This window comes from Oncorhynchus gorbuscha, linkage group LG08 (genome assembly GCF_021184085.1).
Source record: "Oncorhynchus gorbuscha isolate QuinsamMale2020 ecotype Even-year linkage group LG08, OgorEven_v1.0, whole genome shotgun sequence".
Lineage (NCBI taxonomy): Eukaryota > Metazoa > Chordata > Actinopteri > Salmoniformes > Salmonidae > Oncorhynchus > Oncorhynchus gorbuscha.
Genome location: NC_060180.1, coordinates 42547389 through 42571350, shown reverse-complemented (window position 1 = coordinate 42571350; position 23962 = coordinate 42547389). Strand labels below are relative to the sequence as shown.

At 49.4% G+C, this 23962-nt stretch overlaps 1 protein-coding gene across 2 annotated transcripts in view; it reads right to left on the bottom strand.

Annotated features, from left to right (window-relative positions):
* Positions 1 to 23962, bottom strand: part of LOC124041682 (zinc finger protein 704-like) — a 97540-nt gene that overhangs the window by 61363 nt on the left and 12215 nt on the right. For both annotated transcript variants that reach the window (XM_046359549.1, XM_046359550.1), the window contains exon 2: positions 12074 to 12306. In XM_046359549.1, the coding sequence (XP_046215505.1) occupies positions 12074 to 12306 (233 nt within the window). The remainder of the gene's footprint in view (positions 1 to 12073; positions 12307 to 23962) is intronic.

The following is a 23962-nucleotide window of genomic DNA, read 5'->3' as shown; positions in this document are numbered from 1 at the left end:
CATTTCTTGTTAACAATCTATAGTTTTGGCAAGTCGATTTGGACATCTACTTTGTGCATGACACAAGTCATTTTTCCAACAATTGTTTACAGACAGATTATTTCAATTATAATTCACTGTATCACAATTCCAGTGTGTCAGACTAGTTGATTGACTAAGTTGAATGTGCCTTTAAACAGCTTGGAAAATTCCAGAAAATTATGTCATGGCTTTAGAAGCTTCTGATAGGCTAATTGACATAATTTGAGTCAATTGGAGGTGCACCTGTGGATGTATTTCAAGGCCTACCTTCAAACTCAGTGCCTCTTTGCTTGACACCACACTCCGAGGGCAAAGGACCTTGTGAAGATGCTAGAGGAAACAGGTACAAAAGTATCTATATCCACAGTAAAAATTAGTCCTATATCGACATAACCTGAAAGGCCACTCAGCAAGGACTCTGTCAATCACCACATTCTTATTGTCAGACTCAACAGCCTTGGTTTCTCAAATGATTGCCTCGCCTGGTTTACCAACTACTTCTCTGATAGAGCTCAGTGTGTCAATTCGGAGGGCCTGTTGTCCGGACCTCTGGCAGTGTCTATGGGGGTGCCACAGGGTTCAATTCTCGGGCCAACTCTCTTCTCTGTATACATCAATGATGTCGCTCTTGCTGCTGGTGATTCTCTAATCCACCTCTACGCAGACGACACCATTCTGTATACTTCTGGCCCTTCTTTGGACACTATGTTAACTAACCTCCAGATGAGCTTCAATGCAGAAGAACAGCCCCAAAGCATGATGTTTCCACCCCCATGCTTCACAGTAGGTATGGTGTTCTTTGGATGCAACTCAGCATTATTTGTCCTCCAAACATGACGTGTTGAGTTTTTACCAAAAAGTTATATTTTGGTTTCATCTGACCATATGACATTCTTCCAATCTTCTTCTGGATCATCCAAATGCTCTCTAGCAAACTTCAGACGGGCCTGGACATGTACTGGCTTAAGCAGGGGGACACGTCTGGCACTGCAGGATTTGAGTCCCTGGCAGCGTAGTGTGTTACTGATGGTAGGCTTTGTTACTTTGGTCCCAGCTCTCTGCAGGTCATTCACTAGGTGCCCCCCGTGTGGTTCTGGGATTTTTGCTCACCGTTCTTGTGATCATTTTGACCCCACGGGGTGAGCTCTTGCGTGGAGCCCCAGATCGAGGGAGATTATCAGTGGTCTTGTATGTCTTCCATTTCCTAATAATTGCTCCCACAGTTGATTTCTTCAAACCAAGCAGCTTACCTATTGCAAAATCAGTCTTCCCAGCCTTGGGCAGGTCTACAATTTTGTTCCTGGTGTCCTTTGACAGCTTTTTGGTCTTGGCCATAGTGGAGTTTGGAGTGAGACTGTTTGAGGTTGTGGACAGGTGTCTTATACTGATAAGTTCAAACAGGTGCCATTAATACAGGTAACGAGTGGAGGACAGAGGAGCCTCTTAAAGAAGAAGTTACAGGTCTGTGAGAGCCAGAAATCTTGCTTGTTTGTAGGTGACCAAATACTTATTTTCCACCATAATTTGCAAATAAATTCATTTAAAAAATCCTACAATGTGATTTTCTGGATTTTTTTCTCATTTTGTCTGTCATAGTTGAAGTGTATCTATGATGAAAATTACAGGCCTCTCTCATCTTTTTAAGTGGGAGAACTTGGTGGCTGACAATACGTTTTTTGCCTAAAGATAGACTGACTGACCTATCAGTGGCAATCTCTTACAGCGTTGACATAGAGAAATTAGGTCGCATTGGCCTTGTACAAGCAGGCTGGGGAAGTTTTTCCATTCACAACTGCCTCAGAGCCAAAACCTGCAGGAGAAGAGTAAAGAAAACAAAGCATTTCACAACAAACCAGCCAAAAAACTAGACTGAGTACCTTGTCATTGCCAAAGAGACTGGCATTTCGGTCATCTCAAAGTTCAATAAATGCTGGATTTACGGCAGAGTTGCTCATTGGTTGTTGGAAAAAACACGAATGTTTTCCAGGAAAACATGTGGCGCATCAAAAATAGAATCAGAATTTATAACAAAGTCAAAAACAAACATTTAGCTGTTAGCTCGGCAAGTTGTTGTATCTGAGGCTTTAAATTAAAACAAACTGTTCTGTGGTTCAAATTGCAGTATTTATTTAGATTGAGAATTTAGACATGAGCTAGCAACTTTTGACAGACTGATAATATCTGGACAAACAAAAAAATGGTTGCTTAGCAAGCAGATACCAACGTGTTCTGTGGAGAAACAAAGTTCCAATATTTGCATAATCATTGTGATTTGAGGATGGCTGTTTAGGGTGATCGAATCAGGATCTGATCCTCTGTTGTTCTCAAGGTCCTTAATGATACAATGTTCATGTAGGTAATTATCAATCAAATGTCACAATAAGGTGCAGTGCGTTCGATTTTTCTGCTGGGGGGCAAGGAGACCCGCAGGTCCACTAAAACCATTGACAAGTGGGTGTCTATTCGGTTGTAATATCATGACCTCTTGAAGAGCATATTCCGAACTACAAATGTCCAAATATTCCACGCAAAACAATTGCGCACATTTAGCTCTTATCATCAAAGTTATAGGCTACAACAAGTAAGAGCATGTTTTTCATGACCAGTAAACATCAGTTGATCGTGTCATTTCAGATACGCGAAGGGTAGAAAGTAGAAACCCGCACACTGGTTTCTTCATTTATCTCTCATGTTTTTCAATTGTTACCATGCACCTGCAACAAAGATAGCTCAGATGTGCCAGTGCCTTTTGAATTATGAGATACGTGAGGGTAGACATGATCTCTCTCAATATTGGCAACCATTAATTAGATATTTGACTGATGTAAAATAAATGAATACGATATGAGCGATTTCGGTTCATTTCCCCCTTCTTTGTGGGGTCTGCCTGTCAAGCAGCAGAAGGGTGCATTTGGCATACTGATAGCTGAAAATATTTACTTTGCTAGCTACCGGTAGAAACTTGACTAAACATAGTGGTAGGTAGACCTAATGCACTTTTTTCTCCAAACATATGCCAACCTAGCAAAGTTAGCTAATGTTATCCCTATTTCAACATTGGTTTTAAGAGTGTTTAATCACAATTGCTGTTGACAGGCTACATTGATTGATGTTGTCAGCTAACGTCAATATGGCTAGTTAACAAACTAACTAGATAAACTAGATGGATATATCCAAATATTGGTTGATTTGGCTAGTTAACAAACTAACTAGATAAACTAGATGGATATATCCAAATATGGCTAGTTAACAAACTAACTAGATAAACTAGATGGATATATCCAAATATGGCTAGTTAACAAACTAACTGGATAAACTAGATGGATATATCCAAATATTGGTTGATTTGGCTAGTTAACAAACTAACTAGATAAACTAGATGGATATATCCAAATATGGCTAGTTAATGAACTAACTGGATAAACTAGATGGATATATCCAAATACTGGTTGACTTGCCTAGTTAACTGGATAAACTCGATGGATATATCCAAATATGGCTAGTTAACGAACTAACTGGATAAACTAGATGGATATATCCAAATATTGGTTGATTTGGCTAGTTAACAAACTAACTAGATAAACTAGATGGATATATCCAAATACTGGTTGACTTGCCTAGTTAACTGGATAAACTCGATGGATATATCCAAATATGGCTAGTTAACGAACTAACTAGATAAACTAGATGGATATATCCAAATATGGCTAGTTAACGAACTAACTAGATAAACTAGATGGATATATCCAAATATGGCTAGTTAACAAACTAACTGGATAAAATAGATGGATATATCCAAATACTGGTTGACTTGCCTAGTTAACTGGATAAACTAGATGGATATATCCAAATATGGCTAGTTAACGAACTAACTAGATAAACTAGATGGATATATCCAAATATGGCTAGTTAACAAACTAACTGGATAAAATAGATGGATATATCCAAATACTGGTTGACTTGCCTAGTTAACTGGATAAACTAGATGGATATATCCAAATATGGCTAGTTAACGAACTAACTAGATAAACTAGATGGATATATCCAAATATGGCTAGTTAACAAACTAACTAGATAAACTAGATGGATATATCCAAATATGGCTAGTTAATGAACTAACTGGATAAACTAGATGGATATATCCAAATACTGGTTGACTTGCCTAGTTAACTGGATAAACTCGATGGATATTTTCAAATATGGCTAGTTAACGAACTAACTAGATAAACTAGATGGATATATCCAAATATGGCTAGTTAACGAACTAACTAGATAAACTAGATGGATATATCCAAATATGGCTAGTTAACAAACTAACTGGATAAAATAGATGGATATATCCAAATACTGGTTGACTTGCCTAGTTAACTGGATAAACTAGATGGATATATCCAAATATGGCTAGTTAATGAACTAACTAGATAAACTAGATGGATATATCCAAATATGGCTAGTTAACGAACTAACTAGATAAACTAGATGGATATATCCAAATATGGCTAGTTAACAAACTAACTGGATAAACTAGATGGATATATCCAAATATGGCTAGTTAACGAACTAACTAGATAAACTAGATGGATATATCCAAATATGGCTAGTTAACATAACTAACTAGATAAACTAGATGGATATATCCAAATACTGGTTGACTTGCCTAGTTAACTGGATAAACTAGATGGATATATCCAAATATGGCTAGTTAACGAACTAACTGGATAAACTAGATGGATATATCCAAATACTGGTTGACTTGCCTAGTTAACTGGATAAACTAGATGGATATATCCAAATATGGCTAGTTAACGAACTAACTGGATAAACTAGATGGATATATCCAAATATGGCTAGTTAACGAACTGGATAAACTAGATGGATTTATCCAAATATGGCTAGTTAACGAACTAACTAGATAAACTAGATGGATATATCCAAATATGGCTAGTTAACGAACTAACTGGATAAACTAGATGGATATATCCAAATATGGCTAGTTAACAAACTAACTAGATAAACTAGATGGATATATCCAAATATGGCTAGTTAACAAACTAACTAGATAAACTAGATGGATATATCCAAATATGGCTAGTTAACATAACTAACTAGATAAACTAGATGGATATATCCAAATACTGGTTGACTTGCCTAGTTAACTGGATAAACTAGATGGATATATCCAAATATGGCTAGTTAACGAACTAACTGGATAAACTAGATGGATATATCCAAATACTGGTTGACTTGCCTAGTTAACTGGATAAACTAGATGGATATATCCAAATATGGCTAGTTAACGAACTAACTAGATAAACTCGATGGATATATCCAAATATGGCTAGTTAACGAACTGGATAAACTAGATGGATTTATCCAAATATGGCTAGTTAACGAACTAACTAGATAAACTAGATGGATATATCCAAATATGGCTAGTTAACGAACTAACTGGATAAACTAGATGGATATATCCAAATATGGCTAGTTAACGAACTAACTAGATAAACTAGATGGATATATCCAAATATGGCTAGTTAACGAACTAACTAGATAAACTAGATGGATATATCCAAATATTGGTTGATTTGCTTGCAATCTATAGAGATGACAGTGGTCCGACTGACAACTTTACCACCAAGAGGACTTGCGAATGTCAAGCTCTTTCCAAAAGCCTAATCTCTGATGAAGCAAGCTAAATGACCTGTTGTTTGCTCACATGCCCAATGGATAGCCTACCCTCACATATTTGAAAATGCATGCTTAATTGAGGTTTACTGATCATGAAAAACATGCAGTTACTCGCTGCATGACTCTGATGATAGTGATAAATGTGGAATAATTGGACATGTGCAGTTCTGATTATACTCGTCAAGAGGTGATATAAAATGTATCGAACAATCCCTTGAAAACAGCACAGTTGTCAATGGTTTTAGAAGAGAAGCTGCCAAATCGAACTCTGCATCGTATTGTGACTGATTTGAAGATCGCAGAAAGGCCCGTCTCTTAGTCACATGACATGAAGTACAGGGAGTGGATTAGCTAAAGAGACTGGTACTCGGGCTACCAAAAAGCTGCCCCCACCCAAGTCCCTCCTCTTTTAGTTGCAGAGGATCTTGTCTGGGCTTGTCTGCAGGACAAACAGTAACACAGTGATAAAGGCCTGAACTGAACACATTGCCCAACTCTACAAAACACTGCCTCTTAAAGAGTGCCTGGCTAGGGTGTGAGAGGTGAAACAAACACACACCACACACACAAGTGTGACAGCTGAGAGGTGAAACAAGGCAAATGCTCAATTACACTGTGAAGAAGTAGCTTACAACAAGAAACTGTCTATAGTCAGACCATACAACTATACAACAGACTGTAGCATTGAACTGTGGGACAGATGGACACTAGTGGACTGAACCACTATGTATTTTCTGTGCTTATATTTACCTTTTCATCACGGAATGAATACAGCCATACAAACAACCAATATCCAATGCCTTCTTATTGCAGATAAATGACAGAATCTATTTGACAGTAACTGATCCTTGTGCTCCTGCTAAGAGAAACTGGCTTACAGACGCCCACATAGAGCAGACACTCATTTGAAGGGGAGCAGGGTGAGACGAGGAGCTAATCCAAAACGTTTAATGTAGCCACAAGGGCCTCGACAAATATGACCATGTAACGTTATACAAAGTCTGTTAGCAGCCCTGGCCAGTGTGTTTAATATGCTGGAGGAGAGAGCAGGACAGTAAGGGAGTCATCAACCCAGACTGGGGGAGAAAAGGCATTTCAAGTCATAGGTGAAAGGTGAGCATAGCAGCTGTTGTGTTGGCTGGCTCTCGCAAACATATGCGCGCTGCGCACACACACACACACACACACACACGCACTGAAATTAATTTCTCACCCACATACTTACTCACCCAGTGACACACACACAGAAAGTACTTTGGAAAGCAAGCTCAATCTTGCTGCATGCTCCCCGGGAGGACACTTTCATCACACATGATTTCCTGCACATGAACTTCACATGATCCTGATATAAGAGAACAGTGATTTTAAAACAACAACACACTCATCAGGTCATCGTTCTCCATTGATCCACCATATTGGATTTTATCAAGACCTCATTGCAACTCTACTACCGCAAGGAACTTTGTTAATGTATAACCACATTGCAACTCCTACCGCTCCCACACACAGACACAGAGTTCCCCCCTCACACACAGACACACAGACACAGAGTTCCCCCCTTACACAGAGACAGAGACACACAGACACAGCGTTCCCCCTCACACAGACAGAGACACACGGACACAGAGTTCCCTCCTCACACAGACAGACATACACAGAGACACAGAGTTCCCCCTTACAGAGACACACAGACACATAATTCCCCCTCACTCAGAGACACATACACACAGAGACACACAGACACATAGTTCCCCCTCACACAGAGACAGAGACACACAGACACAGAGTTCCCCCCTTACACAGAGACAGAGACACACAGACACAGCGTTCCCCCTCACACAGAGACAGAGACACACAGACACAGAGTTCCCCCTCACACAGAGACAGAAACACACATACACAGAGTTCCCCCTCACACAGAGACACACAGACACAGAGTTCCCCCTCACACAGAGACGGATACACAGACACAGAGTTCCCCCTCACACAGAGACAGAGACACAGAGTTCCCCTCACACAGAGACACATACACAGAGACACACAGACACAAAGTTCCCCCTCACACAGAGACAGAGTTCCCCCTCACACAGAGACACATACACAGAGACACACAGACACAGAGTCACCACTCACACAGAGACAGAAACACAGACAGAGTTCCCCCTCACACAGAGACAGAAACACAGACAGAGTTCCCCCTCACACAGAGACAGAGACACAGAGTTCCCCCTCACACAGAGACACAGACACAGAGTTCCCCCTCACACAGAGACACAGACACAGAGTTCCCCCTCACACAGAGACACAGACACAGAGTTCCCCCTCACACAGAGACACAGAGACACAGACACAGAGTTCCCCCTCACACAGAGACAGAGACACAGAGTTCCCCCTCACACAGAGACACAGACACAGAGTTCCCCCTCACACAGAGACAGAGACACACAGACACATAGTTCCCTCCTCCCACAGAGATAGAGACACAGAGTTCCCCCTTACACAGAGACACACATACACATAATTCTCCCTCACACAGAGACAGAGACACAGAGTTCCCCCTCACACATACACAGAGACACAGAGTTCCCCCTCACACAGAGACAGAGACACACAGACACAGAGTTCCCCCTCACACAGAGACAGAGACACAGAGTCACCACTCACACAGAGACAGAAACACAGACAGAGTTCCCCCTCACACAGAGACACAGACACAGAGTTCCCCCTCACACAGAGACAGAGACACACAGACACATAGTTCCCTCCTCCCACAGAGACAGAGACACAGAGTTCCCCCTTACACAGAGACACACAGACACATAATTCTCCCTCACTCAGAGACACATACACACAGACACATAGTTCCCCCTCACACATACACAGAGACAGAGTTCCCCCTCACACAGAGACAGAGACACACAGACACAGAGTTCCCCCCTCACACAGAGACAGAGACCCCCTCACACAGAGACACAGACACAGAGTTCCCCCTCACACAGAGACACAGACACAGAGTTCCCCCTCACACAGAGACACAGACACAGAGTTCCCCCTCACACAGAGACACAGACACAGAGTTCCCCCTCACACAGAGACACAGACACAGAGTTCCCCCTCACACAGAGACACAGAGTTCCCCCTCACACAGAGACACAGACACAGAGTTCCCCCTCACAGAGACACAGACACAGAGTTCCCCCTCACACAGAGACACAGACACAGAGTTCCCCCTCACACAGAGACACACAGACACATAGTTCCCCCTCACACAGAGACACAGAGACAGAAACACAGACAGAGTTCCCCCTCACACAGAGACAGAGTGAACTTCAGGAAACAGCAGAGGGAACACCCCCCTATCCACATCGATGGAACAGTAGTGGAGAGGGTAGCTAGTTTTAAGTTCCTCGGCATACACATCACAGACAAACTGAATTGGTCCACTCACACTGACAGCGTCGTGAAGAAAGCGCAGCAGCGCCTATTCAACCTCAGGAGGCTGAAGAAATTCGGCTTGTCACCAAAAGCACTCACAAACTTCTACAGATGCACAATCGAGAGCATCCTGGCGGGCTGTATCACCGCCTGGTACGGCAACTGCTCCGCCCTCAACCGTAAGGCTCTCCAGAGGGTAGTGAGGACTGCACAACGCATCACCGGGGGCAAACTACCTGCCCTCCAGGACACCTACACCACCCGTTGTTACAGGAAGGCCATAAAGATCATCAAGGACATCAACCACCCGAACCACTGCCTGTTCACCCCGCTATCATCCAGAAGGCGAGGTCAGTACAGGTGCATCAAAGCTGGGACCGAGAGACTGAAAAACAGCTATCTCAAGGCCATCAGACTGTTAAACAGCCACCACTAACATTGAGTGGCTGCTGCCAACACACTGGCATTGACACTGACCCAACTCCAGCCATTTTAATAATGGGAATTGATGGGAAATGATGTAAATATATCACTAGCCACTTTAAACAATGCTACCTTATATAATGTTACTTACCCTACATTATTCATCTCATATGCATATGTATATACTGTACTCTACATCATCGACTGCATCCTTATGTAACACATGTATCACTAGCCACTTTAACTATGCCACTTTGTTTACTTTGTCTACACACTCATCTCATATGTATATACTGTACTCGATACCATCTACTGTATGCTGCTCTGTACCATCACTCATTCATATATCCTTATGTACATGTTCCTTATCCCCTTACACTGTGTATAAGACAGTAGTTTTGGAATTGTTAGTTAGATTACTTGTTGGTTATCACTGCATTGTCGGAACTAGAAGCACAAGCATTTCGCTACACTCGCATTTAACATCTGCTAACCATGTGTATGTGACAAATAAAATTTGATTTGATTTGAGACACAGAGTTCCCCCTCACACAGAGACACAGAGACACAGAGTTCCCCCTCACACAGAGACAGAGACACAGAGTTCCCCCTCACACAGAGACAGAGACACAGAGTTCCCCCTCACACAGAGACACATACACAGAGAGACAGAGACACAGAGTTCCCCCTCACACAGAGACACATACACAGAGTTCCCCCTCACACAGAGACACATACACAGAGACACACAGACACAGAGTTCCCCCTCACACAGAGACAGAGACACAGAGTTCCCCCTCACACAGAGACACATACACAGAGTTCCCCCTCACACAGAGACACATACACAGAGACACACAGACACAGAGTTCCCCCTCACACAGAGACAGAGACACAGAGTTCCCCCTCACACAGAGACACATACACAGAGACACACAGACACAGAGTCACCACTCACACAGAGACACACAGACAGAGTTCCCCCTCACACAGAGACAGTTGTTCCAACCTATTAATGGTTGTAAAAAATGGTGAATAAAAAGGCTTAAGTAGCGTCTGACGTTCCCAGACCTCCTGTCTGTTATGTAACAGAGTTATCTATTAGAGCCTGGCTGGCCATGTCCCTGGACAGACATCTCTCTCTCCCTCTGACTGCTGCCTGTGTCTGGGCCGCTGTGTGTGTGCTTCTTCAGTCGATCCCTATCAGAGAGAGTGCCCTGCACAACACACCAGTGCGCGTGTGTGTGTGTGTGTGTGTGTGTGTGTGTGTGTGTGTGTGTGTGTGTGTGTGTGTGTGTGTGTGTGTGTGTGTGTGTGTGTGTGTGTGTGTGTGTGTGTGTGTGTGTGTGTGTGTGTGTGTGTGTGTGTGTGTGTGTGTGTGTGTGTGTGTGTGTGTGTGTGTGTGTGTGTGTGTGTGATTCACAGGGAAAACAGCCTTGAGCTTCTCTCGCTCTGCTAGCCACTGAGTCACACACAACAGTACAAACTACTGACAGAATAACATATAAACAAACACAGACACACGCTTAATGATACCGAGTCTGGATAGACACAGATATTATAGAAAGAAAAGGGAAAGCGTTAACACTTTCATCTGAATATGAGACACGGATTAGGTCGCAGGAGTCAATCTCGCCTGGACATAATAATGCTTTTTCAGATTAGAAAGGGGTGGGGATTTTAGGGAGTGGATAATTCCACAGCATTGCATGTCCAATCCATGACAGCTTCAACACAATGTCATCTACTATGAAAGATCTCAACAAGGTGGAACATGGGTATTCTTCTGTAGCACTAAATGTGTGAGATACTTGGATCTCAATGTTAAGGTAAAAAAATAAAACATTTGTGTGGTTGGCCATGGTGTGCAAGGCAGTGACACAAGCCATTGACATCTTGTGCATTGATTTGTGCATTGACTAATCTAGCAATTGGTTCATTGGCACCAACACAGTAAGAGCAGTATTAGTTTAGGCTTATCAGTCAACAGCAACATGACCATCATTTTTCCCATTTTCCCTCACATGATTGGGCAATCTTGACCTTATGTATCTTATGAACTTTGACACTGAGTTATTTTCTAAAGTCTTGAGAATATTCCAGAACTATTCTGAAACACTGAAAAGCATTCTAAGAATCCAACAGCGGTCATCTGACCAAGCCTCCCCCTCAACATTTATACCCAAACCATAGGATAGCTTGAACCACAACAAGGCTAGAGTCAATTCCATGTAAACTCTAGTTTATTCAGGACTGTTTTGGGATTTGTTTTGGGATTTGAGGTGAAAACACCCAATTCTGTTTTTCACTTTTTGAAATGCTATGCAAATTCTTAGAGCTATTTTAACTTTCTGAAATGATATGCCCCGTTCAATGACTGCATCATCTGGACCTGGAATGGTATAGACCCAACTATGGGTAAGGCAGCAACCATGCTACAGGTAATAACCATAACGTTATCCATGCCTTACTAGGTAATAACAGTTATTAGCCATGTGGTCCCTACCTGCGTCGGGGGACAGGTATTTGGGAGGAGGGATGAGGGTATCTCTCCTCAGGTGGAACTTGCTGTCCATTTGTTGCCTGGCAACCGCTGGGCACCAGCGGGTCCCTCGCCTCCGAGTGCATGTGTTTGTCCGCCTTCTGCCCTTTCCGGATCAGGGAGTGTGTGGGACTGCCGTTAGTAAGGATCCCAGTCAGACCACTGTTTCTTTCATCTGCCTCCCCACCACAACCTGCCTGAAGGATGAAGAACAACACACACACAGAGAAATGATCGAAATGTTGGAGTCTCAGAACTGATGTTAGTGCTTTTTGCTTCCAAAGCTTGTGGTAAAAATAGTTAATATAAAGTTAATTACATAGTCCGCATGATAGTTTTAGGCACCATTTAACATGTGTTTTTGGCTACATTGTTGGGAAGGGGATATGTGCTGGAGATTTTGTTTGTAAGGAAATATAGAAGCTGTGTCACCGAATCTGAGTGACTAAAAAGAAAAGTCAAAAAGGTGTGTTTTAAGATCTCTTTAAAAAATGGCCACAGTTTTGGCCCCCCTCAGGTTCTCTGGCAGGCTGTTCCAGAGGCTAGTAACTGCCTCTCCGTGGTTTTTGGTCCTAGGCTTTGGGATAGTTAAAAGGCCAGTGCCCGAGGACCTGAGGAACCTACTGGATACATACATAACTTAAAAGCATGTCTGACATGTATTGGGGTGCACAATCGAGGATTTATTTAAAAACCAATAGAATAATCTTAAAATGAATTCTAAAACTCACAGGCAGCAGAGACCTTAAAACCGCTGTAATGTAATGCTCTAGTACAGTACCGTATCTTTGGATTGCCAGAAACCTTTAGACCACTAGTGGGTGTATGGTATTGTTGTTTCTCGCACATTAACACAGTTTGAGGCGTGCTCTGAAAGAGGCTATATTTTGTTGCACCCATGAGTGAGAATGCTGTACCAATTTAACTCCAATGTGGTTATAGTGCCACAAGAACTAAACATGTATAGATGGATAGATAGGAGTGGCACCAAGTCTTAAACAAGTATTTCTCCATGTCCTTTTGGTCTGAACAGTCATTCTGATTCCCATGTAAAGCAGCCTGTAGCGTGACTAAACCATCAACCAGAAAATGTATCCTGATATAAATTGACCAGGAAGTCTGAAAAGACAGACGTCTGCTAAATGACTTAAATGTAAATGTAAATGAACAAAACATGTTGGTCCCATGTTTCATGAGCTGAAATAAAAGATCTCAGAAATGTTCCATAAGCACAAAAAGCTTATTTCTCTCAAACGTTGTGCACACATTTATTTACATCCCTTTTGGTGAGCATTTCTCCTTTTCCAATATAATCCATCCACCTGACAGGTGTGACACCAAGAAGCTGATTAAACAGCATGATCATTACACAGGTGCACCTTGAGCTGGGGACAATAAAAGGCCACTCTAAAATGTGCAGTTTTGTCACACAACACAATGCACACAAGTCTTGAGGAAGCGTGCAATTGTCATGCTAACTGCAGGGATGTCCACCAGAATTGTTGGAGTTGTTGCCAGATAGAGAAATTAACATTAAATGACCAAAAACCACCTCCAACGTCATTTTAGAGAGTTTGGCAGTACGTCCAACCGGCCTCACAACCACAGACCACGTGTATGGAGTCGTGTGGGCGACCAGTTTGCTGATGTTAACGTTGTGAACAGAGTGCCCCATGGTGGCGGTGGGGTTATGGTATGGGCAGGCATAAGCTACTGATAATGAACACAATTTAATTTCATCGATGGCAATTTGAATGCCCAGAAATACCGTTATGAGATTCTGAGGTCCATTGTCGTGCCATTTATCTACCGTAATCACCTCATGTTTCAGCATGATAATGCAAGGCCCCATGTCGCAAAGATCTGTACGCAACAGACCTGGAAGCTGAAAATGTCCCAGTTCTTCCATGGCCTGCATACTCAACAGACATGTCAACCATTGAGCATATTTGGGATTCTCTGGATGGCTGTGTACGACAGCGTGTTCCAATTCCCGCCAATATCCAGCAACTTCGCACAGCCATTGAAGAGGAGTGGGACAACATTCCACAGGCCACAATCAACAGCCTAATCAGCTCTATGCAAAGGAGATGTGTCAGGCTGCATGAGGCAAATGGTGGTCACACCAGATACTGACTGGTTCTGATCCACGACCCTACCTTGTTGTTAAGGTGTCTTTGACCAACAGATGCACATCTGTATTCCCAGTCATGTGAAATCCATCGATTAGGGCCGAATGAATTTATTTAAATTGACAGATTTCTTTATATGAACTGTAACTCAGTAAAATCTTTGAAATTGTTGCATGTTGCGTTGATATTTTTGTTCAGTATAGACTGAGTGGGCGGGGAGCGTGTAGGCTGAGTGGGCGGGGAGCTTGTAGGCTGAGTGGGCGGGGAGCGTGTAGGCTGAGTGGGCGGGGAGCTTGTAGGCTGAGTGGGCGGGAAGCTTGTCGGCTGAGTGGGCGGGGAGCTAGTAGGCTGAGTGGGCGGGGAGCTAGTAGACAGGGAGCTGAGTGGGCAGGGAGCTAGTAGACCAAGTGGGCGAGGAGTTTGTAGGCTGAGTGGGCGGGGAGCGTGTAGGCTGAGTGGGCGGGGAGCGTGTAGGCTGAGTGGGCGGGGAGCTTGTAGGCTGAGTGGGCGGGGAACTTGTAGGCTGAGTGGGCGGGGAGCTAGTAGGCTGAGTGGGCGGGGAGCTAGTAGGCTGAGTGGGCGGGGAGCTAGTAGACAGGGAGCTGAGTGGGCAGGGAGCTAGCAGGCTGGGTGGACAGGGAGCTAGTAGACAGGGAGCTGAGTGGGCAGGGAGCTAGCAGGCTGGGTGGACAGGGAGCTAGTAGACAGGGAGCTGAGTGGGCAGGGAGCTAGTAGACCGAGTGGGCGGGGAGTTAGTAGACTGAGTGGGCAGGGAGCTAATAGACTGAGTGGACGGGGAACTAGTAGGCTGAGTGGACAGGGACCTAGTAGGCTGAGTGGACAGGGACCTAGTAGGCTGAGTGGACAGGGACCTAGTAGGCTGAGTGGACAGGGACCTAGTAGGCTGAGTGGACAGGGACCTAGTAGGCTGAGTGGACAGGGTCATAGTAGCCTGAGTGGACTGGGACATAGTAGGCTGAGTGGACGGGGAGCTTGTAGACTGAGTGGGCGGGGAGCTAGTAGACTGAGTGGACGGGGAGCTAGTAGACTGAGTGGACAGGGAGCTAGTAGACTGAGTGGACAGGGAGCTAGTAGACTGACTGGACAGGGAGCTAGTAGACTGAGTGGACAGGGAGCTAGTAGACTGAGTGGACAGGGAGCTAGTAGACTGACTGGACAGGGAGCTAGTAGACTGAGTGGATAGGGAGCTAGTAGGCTGTGGACAGGGAGCTAGTAGGCTGAGTGGACAGGGAGCTAGTAGGCTGAGTGGACAGAGCTAGTAGACTGAGTGGACAGGGAGCTAGTAGGCTGAGTGGACAGAGCTAGTAGACTGAGTGGACAGAGCTAGTAGACTGAGTGGACAGGGAGCTAGTAGGCTGTGGACAGGGAGCTAGTAGGCTGAGTGGACAGAGCTAGTAGACTGAGTGGACAGGGAGCTAGTAGGCTGAATGGGCGGGGAGCTAGTAGACAGTGAGCTGAGTAGGCAGGGAGCTAGCAGGCTGGGTGGACAGGGAGCTAGTAGACAGGGAGCTGAGTGGGTAGGGAGCTAGCAGGCTGAGTGGACAGGGAGCTAGTAGACAGGGAGCTGAGTGGGCAGGGAGCTAGTACACCGAGTGGGCGGGGAGCTAATAGACTGAGTGGACGGGGAGCTAGTAGGCTGAGTGGACGGGGAGCTAGTAGGCTGAGTGGACAGGGAGCTAGTAGGCTGAGTGGACAGAGCTAGTAGACTGAGTGGACAGGGAGCTAGTAGGCTGAGTGGACAGGGAGCTAGTAGACTGAGTGGACGGGGAGCTAGTAGGCTGAGTGGACGGGGAGCTTGTAGGCTGAGTGGGCGGGGAGCTTGTAGCCTGAGTGGGCAAGGGGAGCTTGTAGCCTGAGTGGGCAAGGGGAGCTTGTAGGCTGAGTGGGTAAGGGGAGCTTGTAGGCTGAGTGGGTAAGGGAGCTTGTAGGCTGAGTGGGCTGAGTGGACAGGGAGCTTGTAGGCTGAGTGGGTAAGGGAGCTTGTAGGCTGAGTGGGCGGGGAGCTTGTCGGCTGAGTGGGCGGGGAGCTAGTAGGCTGAGTGGGCGGGGAGCTAGTAGACAGGGAGCTGAGTGGGCAGGGAGCTAGTAGACCAAGTGGGCGAGGAGTTTGTAGGCTGAGTGGGCGGGGAGCTAGTAGGCTGAGTGGACAGGGACCTAGTAGGCTGAGTGGACAGGGACCTAGTAGGCTGAGTGGACAGGGTCATAGTAGCCTGAGTGGACTGGGACATAGTAGGCTGAGTGGACGGGGAGCTTGTAGACTGAGTGGGCGGGGAGCTAGTAGACTGAGTGGACAGGGAGCTAGTAGACTGAGTGGACAGGGAGCTAGTAGACTGACTGGACAGGGAGCTAGTAGACTGAGTGGACAGGGAGCTAGTAGACTGAGTGGACAGGGAGCTAGTAGACTGACTGGACAGGGAGCTAGTAGACTGAGTGGATAGGGAGCTAGTAGGCTGTGGACAGGGAGCTAGTAGACAGGGAGCTGAGTGGGCAGGGAGCTAGTACACCGAGTGGGCAGGGAGCTAATAGACTGAGTGGACGGGGAGCTAGTAGGCTGAGTGGACAGGGAGCTAGTAGGCTGAGTGGACAGGGAGCTAGTAGGCTGAGTGGACAGAGCTAGTAGACTGAGTGGACAGGGAGCTAGTAGGCTGAGTGGACAGGGAGCTAGTAGACTGAGTGGACGGGGAGCTAGTAGGCTGAGTGGACGGGGAGCTTGGAGGCTGAGTGGGCAAGGGGAGCTTGTAGCCTGAGTGGGCAAGGGGAGCTTGTAGCCTGAGTGGGCAAGGGGAGCTTGTAGCCTGAGTGGGCAAGGGGAGCTTGTAGGCTGAGTGGGTAAGGGGAGCTTGTAGGCTGAGTGGGTAAGGGGAGCTTGTAGGCTGAGTGGGCAAGGGGAGCTTGTAGGCTGAGTGGGCGGGGAGCTTGTCGGCTGAGTGGGCGGGGAGCTAGTAGGCTGAGTGGGCGGGGAGCTAGTAGACAGGGAGCTGAGTGGGCAGGGAGCTAGTAGACCAAGTGGGCGAGGAGTTTGTAGGCTGAGTGGGCGGGGAGCGTGTAGGCTGAGTGGGCGGGGAGCGTGTAGGCTGAGTGGGCGGGGAGCGTGTAGGCTGAGTGGGCGGGGAGCTTGTAGGCTGAGTGGGCAGGGAGCTTGTAGGCTGAGTGGGCGGGGGGGAGCTAGTAGGCTGAGTGGGCGGGGAGCTAGTAGGCTGAGTGGGCGGGGAGCTAGTAGGCTGAGTGGGCGGGGAGCTAGTAGACAGGGAGCTGAGTGGGCAGGGAGCTAGCAGGCTGGGTGGACAGGGAGCTAGTAGACAGGGAGCTGAGTGGGCAGGGAGCTAGTACACCGAGTGGGCGGGGAGCTAGTAGACCGAGTGGGCAGGGAGCTAATAGACTGAGTGGACGGGGAGCTAGTAGGCTGAGTGGACGGGGAGCTAGTAGGCTGAGTGGACAGGGAGCTAGTAGGCTGAGTGGACAGGGAGCTAGTAGGCTGAGTGGACAGGGAGCTAGTAGACTGAGTGGACGGGGAGCTAGTAGGCTGAGTGGACGGGGAGCTAGTAGGCTGAGTGGACGGGGAGCTAGTAGGCTGAGTGGACGGGGAGCTAGTAGGCTGAGTGGGCGGGGAGCTTGTAGGCTGAGTGGGCGGGGAGCTTGTAGGCTGAGTGGGCAAGGGGAGCTTGTAGGCTGAGTGGGCAAGGGGAGCTTGTAGGCTGAGTGGGTAAGGGGAGCTTGTAGGCTGAGTGGGTAAGGGGAGCTTGTAGGCTGAGTGGGTAAGGGGAGCTTGTAGGCTGAGTGGGTAAGGGGAGCTTGTAGGCTGAGTGGGCGGGGAGCTTGTAGGCTGAGTGGGCGGGGAGCTTGTCGGCTGAGTGGGCGGGGAGCTAGTAGGCTGAGTGGGCGGGGAGCTAGTAGACAGGGAGCTGAGTGGGCAGGGAGCTAGTAGACCAAGTGGGCGAGGTGTTTGTAGGCTGAGTGGGCGGGGAGCGTGTAGGCTGAGTGGGCGGGGAGCGTGTAGGCTGAGTGGGCGGGGAGCGTGTAGGCTGAGTGGGCGGGGAGCTTGTAGGCTGAGTGGGCGGGGAGCTTGTAGGCTGAGTGGGCGGGGAGCTAGTAGGCTGAGTGGGCGGGGAGCTAGTAGGCTGAGTGGGCGGGGAGCTAGTAGACAGGGAGCTGAGTGGGCAGGGAGCTAGCAGGCTGGGTGGACAGGGAGCTAGTAGACAGGGAGCTGAGTGGGCAGGGAGCTAGCAGGCTGGGTGGACAGGGAGCTAGTAGACAGGGAGCTGAGTGGGCAGGGAGCTAATACACCGAGTGGGCGGGGAGCTAGTAGGCTGAGTGGATAGGGAGCTAGTAGGCTGAGTGGACAGGGAGCTAGTAGGCTGAGTGGACAGGGACCTAGTAGGCTGAGTGGACAGGGACCTAGTAGGCTGAGTGGACAGGGACCTAGTAGGCTGAGTGGACAGGGACCTAGTAGGCTGAGTGGACAGGGACCTAGTAGGCTGAGTGGACAGGGACCTAGTAGGCTGAGTGGACAGGGACCTAGTAGGCTGAGTGGACAGGGTCATAGTAGCCTGAGTGGACTGGGACATAGTAGCCGGAGTGGACTGGGAGCTTGTAGGCTGAGTGGGCGGGGAGCTTGTAGACTGAGTGGGCGGGGAGCTTGTAGACTGAGTGGACAGGGAGCTAGTAAACTGAGTGGACAGGGAGCTAGTAGACTGAGTGGACAGGGAGCTAGTAGACTGAGTGGACAGGGAGCTAGTAGACTGAGTGGACAGGGAGCTAGTAGACTGAGTGGACAGGGAGCTAGTAGACTGAGTGGACAGGGAGCTAGTAGACTGAGTGGATAGGGAGCTAGTAGGCTGAGTGGACAGGGAGCTAGTAGGCTGAGTGGACAGGGAGCTAGTAGGCTGAGTGGACAGAGCTAGTAGACTGAGTGGACAGGGAGCTAGTAGGCTGAGTGGACAGAGCTAGTAGACTGAGTGGACAGAGCTAGTAGACTGAGTGGACAGAGCTAGTAGACTGAGTGGACAGGGAGCTAGTAGACTGAGTGGACAGGGAGCTAGTAGGCTGAGTGGGCGGGGAGCTAGTAGACAGTGAGCTGAGTGGGCAGGGAGCTAGCAGGCTGGGTGGACAGGGAGCTAGTAGACAGGGAGCTGAGTGGGTAGGGAGCTAGCAGGCTGGGTGGACAGGGAGCTAGTAGACAGGGAGCTGAGTGGGCAGGGAGCTAGTACACCGAGTGGGCGGGGAGCTAGTAGACTGAGTGGGCAGGGAGCTAATAGACTGAGTGGACGGGGAGATAGTAGGCTGAGTGGACGGGGAGCTAGTAGGCTGAGTGGACAGGGAGCTAGTAGGCTGAGTGGACAGGGAGCTAGTAGGCTGAGTGGACAGAGCTATTAGACTGAGTGGACAGGGAGCTAGTAGGCTGAGTGGACAGGGACCTAGTAGGCTGAGTGGACAGGGACCTAGTAGGCTGAGTGGACAGGGACCTAGTAGGCTGAGTGGACAGGGACCTAGTAGGCTGAGTGGACAGGGTCATAGTAGCCTGAGTGGACTGGGACATAGTAGGCTGAGTGGACGGGGAGCTTGTAGACTGAGTGGGCGGGGAGCTAGTAGACTGAGTGGACGGGGAGCTAGTAGACTGAGTGGACAGGGAGCTAGTAGACTGAGTGGACAGGGAGCTAGTAGACTGACTGGACAGGGAGCTAGTAGACTGAGTGGACAGGGAGCTAGTAGACTGAGTGGACAGGGAGCTAGTAGACTGACTGGACAGGGAGCTAGTAGACTGAGTGGATAGGGAGCTAGTAGGCTGTGGACAGGGAGCTAGTAGGCTGAGTGGACAGGGAGCTAGTAGGCTGAGTGGACAGAGCTAGTAGACTGAGTGGACAGGGAGCTAGTAGGCTGAGTGGACAGAGCTAGTAGACTGAGTGGACAGAGCTAGTAGACTGAGTGGACAGGGAGCTAGTAGGCTGTGGACAGGGAGCTAGTAGGCTGAGTGGACAGAGCTAGTAGACTGAGTGGACAGGGAGCTAGTAGGCTGAATGGGCGGGGAGCTAGTAGACAGTGAGCTGAGTGGCAGGGAGCTAGCAGGCTGGGTGGACAGGGAGCTAGTAGACAGGGAGCTGAGTGGGTAGGGAGCTAGCAGGCTGAGTGGACAGGGAGCTAGTAGACAGGGAGCTGAGTGGGCAGGGAGCTAGTACACCGAGTGGGGAGCTAGTAGGGGAGCTAATAGACTGAGTGGACGGGGAGCTAGTAGGCTGAGTGGACGGGGAGCTAGTAGGCTGAGTGGACAGGGAGCTAGTAGGCTGAGTGGACAGGGAGCTAGTAGACTGAGTGGACAGGGAGCTAGTAGGCTGAGTGGACAGGGAGCTAGTAGACTGAGTGGACGGGGAGCTAGTAGGCTGAGTGGACGGGGAGCTTGTAGGCTGAGTGGGCGGGGAGCTTGTAGCCTGAGTGGGCAAGGGGAGCTTGTAGCCTGAGTGGGCAAGGGAGCTTGTAGGCTGAGTGGGCAGGGGAGCTGGCTGAGTGGGCAAGGGCTTGTAGGCTGAGTGGGTAGGCTGTAGGCTGAGTGGGTAAGGGAGCTTGTAGGCTGAGTGGGTAAGGGGAGCTTGTAGGCTGAGTGGGCGGGGAGCTTGTCGGCTGAGTGGGCGGGGAGCTAGTAGGCTGAGTGGGCGGGAGCTAGTAGACAGGGAGCTGAGTGGGCAGGGAGCTAGTAGACCAAGTGGGCGAGGGAGTTTGTAGGCTGAGTGGGCGGGGAGCTAGTAGGCTGAGTGGACAGGGACCTGGGAGTAGGCTGAGTGGACTGAGGGACCTAGTAGGCTGAGTGGACAGGGTCTAGTAGCCTGAGTGGACTGGGACATAGTAGGCTGAGTGGACGGGGAGCTTGTAGACTGAGTGGGCGGGGAGCTAGTAGACTGAGTGGACAGGGAGCTAGTAGACTGAGTGGACAGGGAGCTAGTAGACTGAGTGGACAGGGAGCTAGTAGACTGACTGGACAGGGAGCTAGTAGACTGAGTGGACAGGGAGCTAGTAGACTGAGTGGACAGGGAGCTAGTAGACTGACTGGACAGGGAGCTAGTAGACTGAGTGGATAGGGAGCTAGTAGGCTGTGGACAGGGAGCTAGTAGGCTGAGTGGACAGGGAGCTAGTAGGCTGAGTGGACAGAGCTAGTAGACTGAGTGGACAGGGAGCTAGTAGGCTGAGTGGACAGAGCTAGTAGACTGAGTGGACAGAGCTAGTAGACTGAGTGGACAGGGAGCTAGTAGGCTGTGGACAGGGAGCTAGTAGGCTGAGTGGACAGAGCTAGTAGACTGAGTGGACAGGGAGCTAGTAGGCTGAATGGGCGGGGAGCTAGTAGACAGTGAGCTGAGTAGGCAGGGAGCTAGCAGGCTGGGTGGACAGGGAGCTAGTAGACAGGGAGCTGAGTGGGTAGGGAGCTAGCAGGCTGAGTGGACAGGGAGCTAGTAGACAGGGAGCTGAGTGGGCAGGGAGCTAGTACACCGAGTGGACGGGGAGCTAATAGACTGAGTGGACGGGGAGCTAGTAGGCTGAGTGGACAGGGAGCTAGTAGGCTGAGTGGACAGGGAGCTAGTAGGCTGAGTGGACAGAGCTAGTAGACTGAGTGGACAGGGAGCTAGTAGGCTGAGTGGACAGGGAGCTAGTAGACTGAGTGGACGGGGAGCTAGTAGGCTGAGTGGACGGGGAGCTTGTAGGCTGAGTGGGCAAGGGGAGCTTGTAGCCTGAGTGGGCAAGGGGAGCTTGTAGCCTGAGTGGGCAAGGGGAGCTTGTAGCCTGAGTGGGCAAGGGGAGCTTGTAGGCTGAGTGGGTAAGGGGAGCTTGTAGGCTGAGTGGGTAAGGGGAGCTTGTAGGCTGAGTGGGTAAGGGGAGCTTGTAGGCTGAGTGGGCGGGGAGCTTGTCGGCTGAGTGGGCGGGGAGCTAGTAGGCTGAGTGGGCGGGGAGCTAGTAGACAGGGAGCTGAGTGGGCAGGGAGCTAGTAGACCAAGTGGGCGAGGAGTTTGTAGGCTGAGTGGGCGGGGAGCGTGTAGGCTGAGTGGGCGGGGAGCGTGTAGGCTGAGTGGGCGGGGAGCGTGTAGGCTGAGTGGGCGGGGAGCTTGTAGGCTGAGTGGGCGGGGAGCTTGTAGGCTGAGTGGGCGGGGAGCTAGTAGGCTGAGTGGGCGGGGAGCTAGTAGGCTGAGTGGGCGGGGAGCTAGTAGGCTGAGTGGGCGGGGAGCTAGTAGACAGGGAGCTGAGTGGGCAGGGAGCTAGCAGGCTGGGTGGACAGGGAGCTAGTAGACAGGGAGCTGAGTGGGCAGGGAGCTAGTACACCGAGTGGGCGGGGAGCTAGTAGACTGAGTGGGCAGGGAGCTAATAGACTGAGTGGACGGGGAGCTAGTAGGCTGAGTGGACGGGGAGCTAGTAGGCTGAGTGGACAGGGAGCTAGTAGGCTGAGTGGACAGGGAGCTAGTAGGCTGAGTGGACAGGGAGCTAGTAGACTGAGTGGACGGGGAGCTAGTAGGCTGAGTGGACGGGGAGCTAGTAGGCTGAGTGGACGGGGAGCTAGTAGGCTGAGTGGGCTGAGGGAGCTTGTAGGCTGAGTGGGCGGGAGCTTGTAGGCTGAGGGGAGCTTGTAGGCTGGTGGGCAGGGGAGCTTGTAGGCTGAGTGGGCAAGGGGAGCTTGTAGGCTGAGTAAGGGGAGCTTGTAGGCTGAGTGGGTAAGGGGAGCTTGTAGGCTGAGTGGGTAAGGGAGCTTGTAGGCTGAGTGGGTACGGGGAGCTTGTAGGCTGAGTGGGCGGGGAGCTTGTAGGCTGAGTGGGCGGGGAGCTTGTCGGCTGAGTGGGCGGGAGCTAGTAGGCTGAGTGGGCGGGGAGCTAGTAGACAGGGAGCTGAGTGGGCAGGGAGCTAGTAGACCAAGTGGGCGAGGTGTTTGTAGGCTGAGTGGGCGGGGAGCGTGTAGGCTGAGTGGGCGGGGAGCGTGTAGGCTGAGTGGGCGGGGAGCGTGTAGGCTGAGTGGGCGGGGAGCTTGTAGGCTGAGTGGGCGGGGAGCTTGTAGGCTGAGTGGGCGGGGAGCTAGTAGGCTGAGTGGGCGGGGAGCTAGTAGGCTGAGTGGGCGGGGAGCTAGTAGACAGGGAGCTGAGTGGGCAGGGAGCTAGCAGGCTGGGTGGACAGGGAGCTAGTAGACAGGGAGCTGAGTGGGCAGGGAGCTAGCAGGCTGGGTGGACAGGGAGCTAGTAGACAGGGAGCTGAGTGGGCAGGGAGCTAATACACCGAGTGGGCGGGGAGCTAGTAGGCTGAGTGGATAGGGAGCTAGTAGGCTGAGTGGACAGGGAGCTAGTAGGCTGAGTGGACAGGGAGCTAGTAGGCTGAGTGGACAGGGAGCTAGTAGGCTGAGTGGACAGGGACCTAGTAGGCTGAGTGGACAGGGACCTAGTAGGCTGAGTGGACAGGGACCTAGTAGGCTGAGTGGACAGGGACCTAGTAGGCTGAGTGGACAGGGACCTAGTAGGCTGAGTGGACAGGGTCATAGTAGCCTGAGTGGACTGGGACATAGTAGCCGGAGTGGACTGGGAGCTTGTAGGCTGAGTGGGCGGGGAGCTTGTAGACTGAGTGGGCGGGGAGCTTGTAGACTGAGTGGACAGGGAGCTAGTAGACTGAGTGGACAGGGAGCTAGTAGACTGAGTGGACAGGGAGCTAGTAGACTGAGTGGACAGGGAGCTAGTAGACTGAGTGG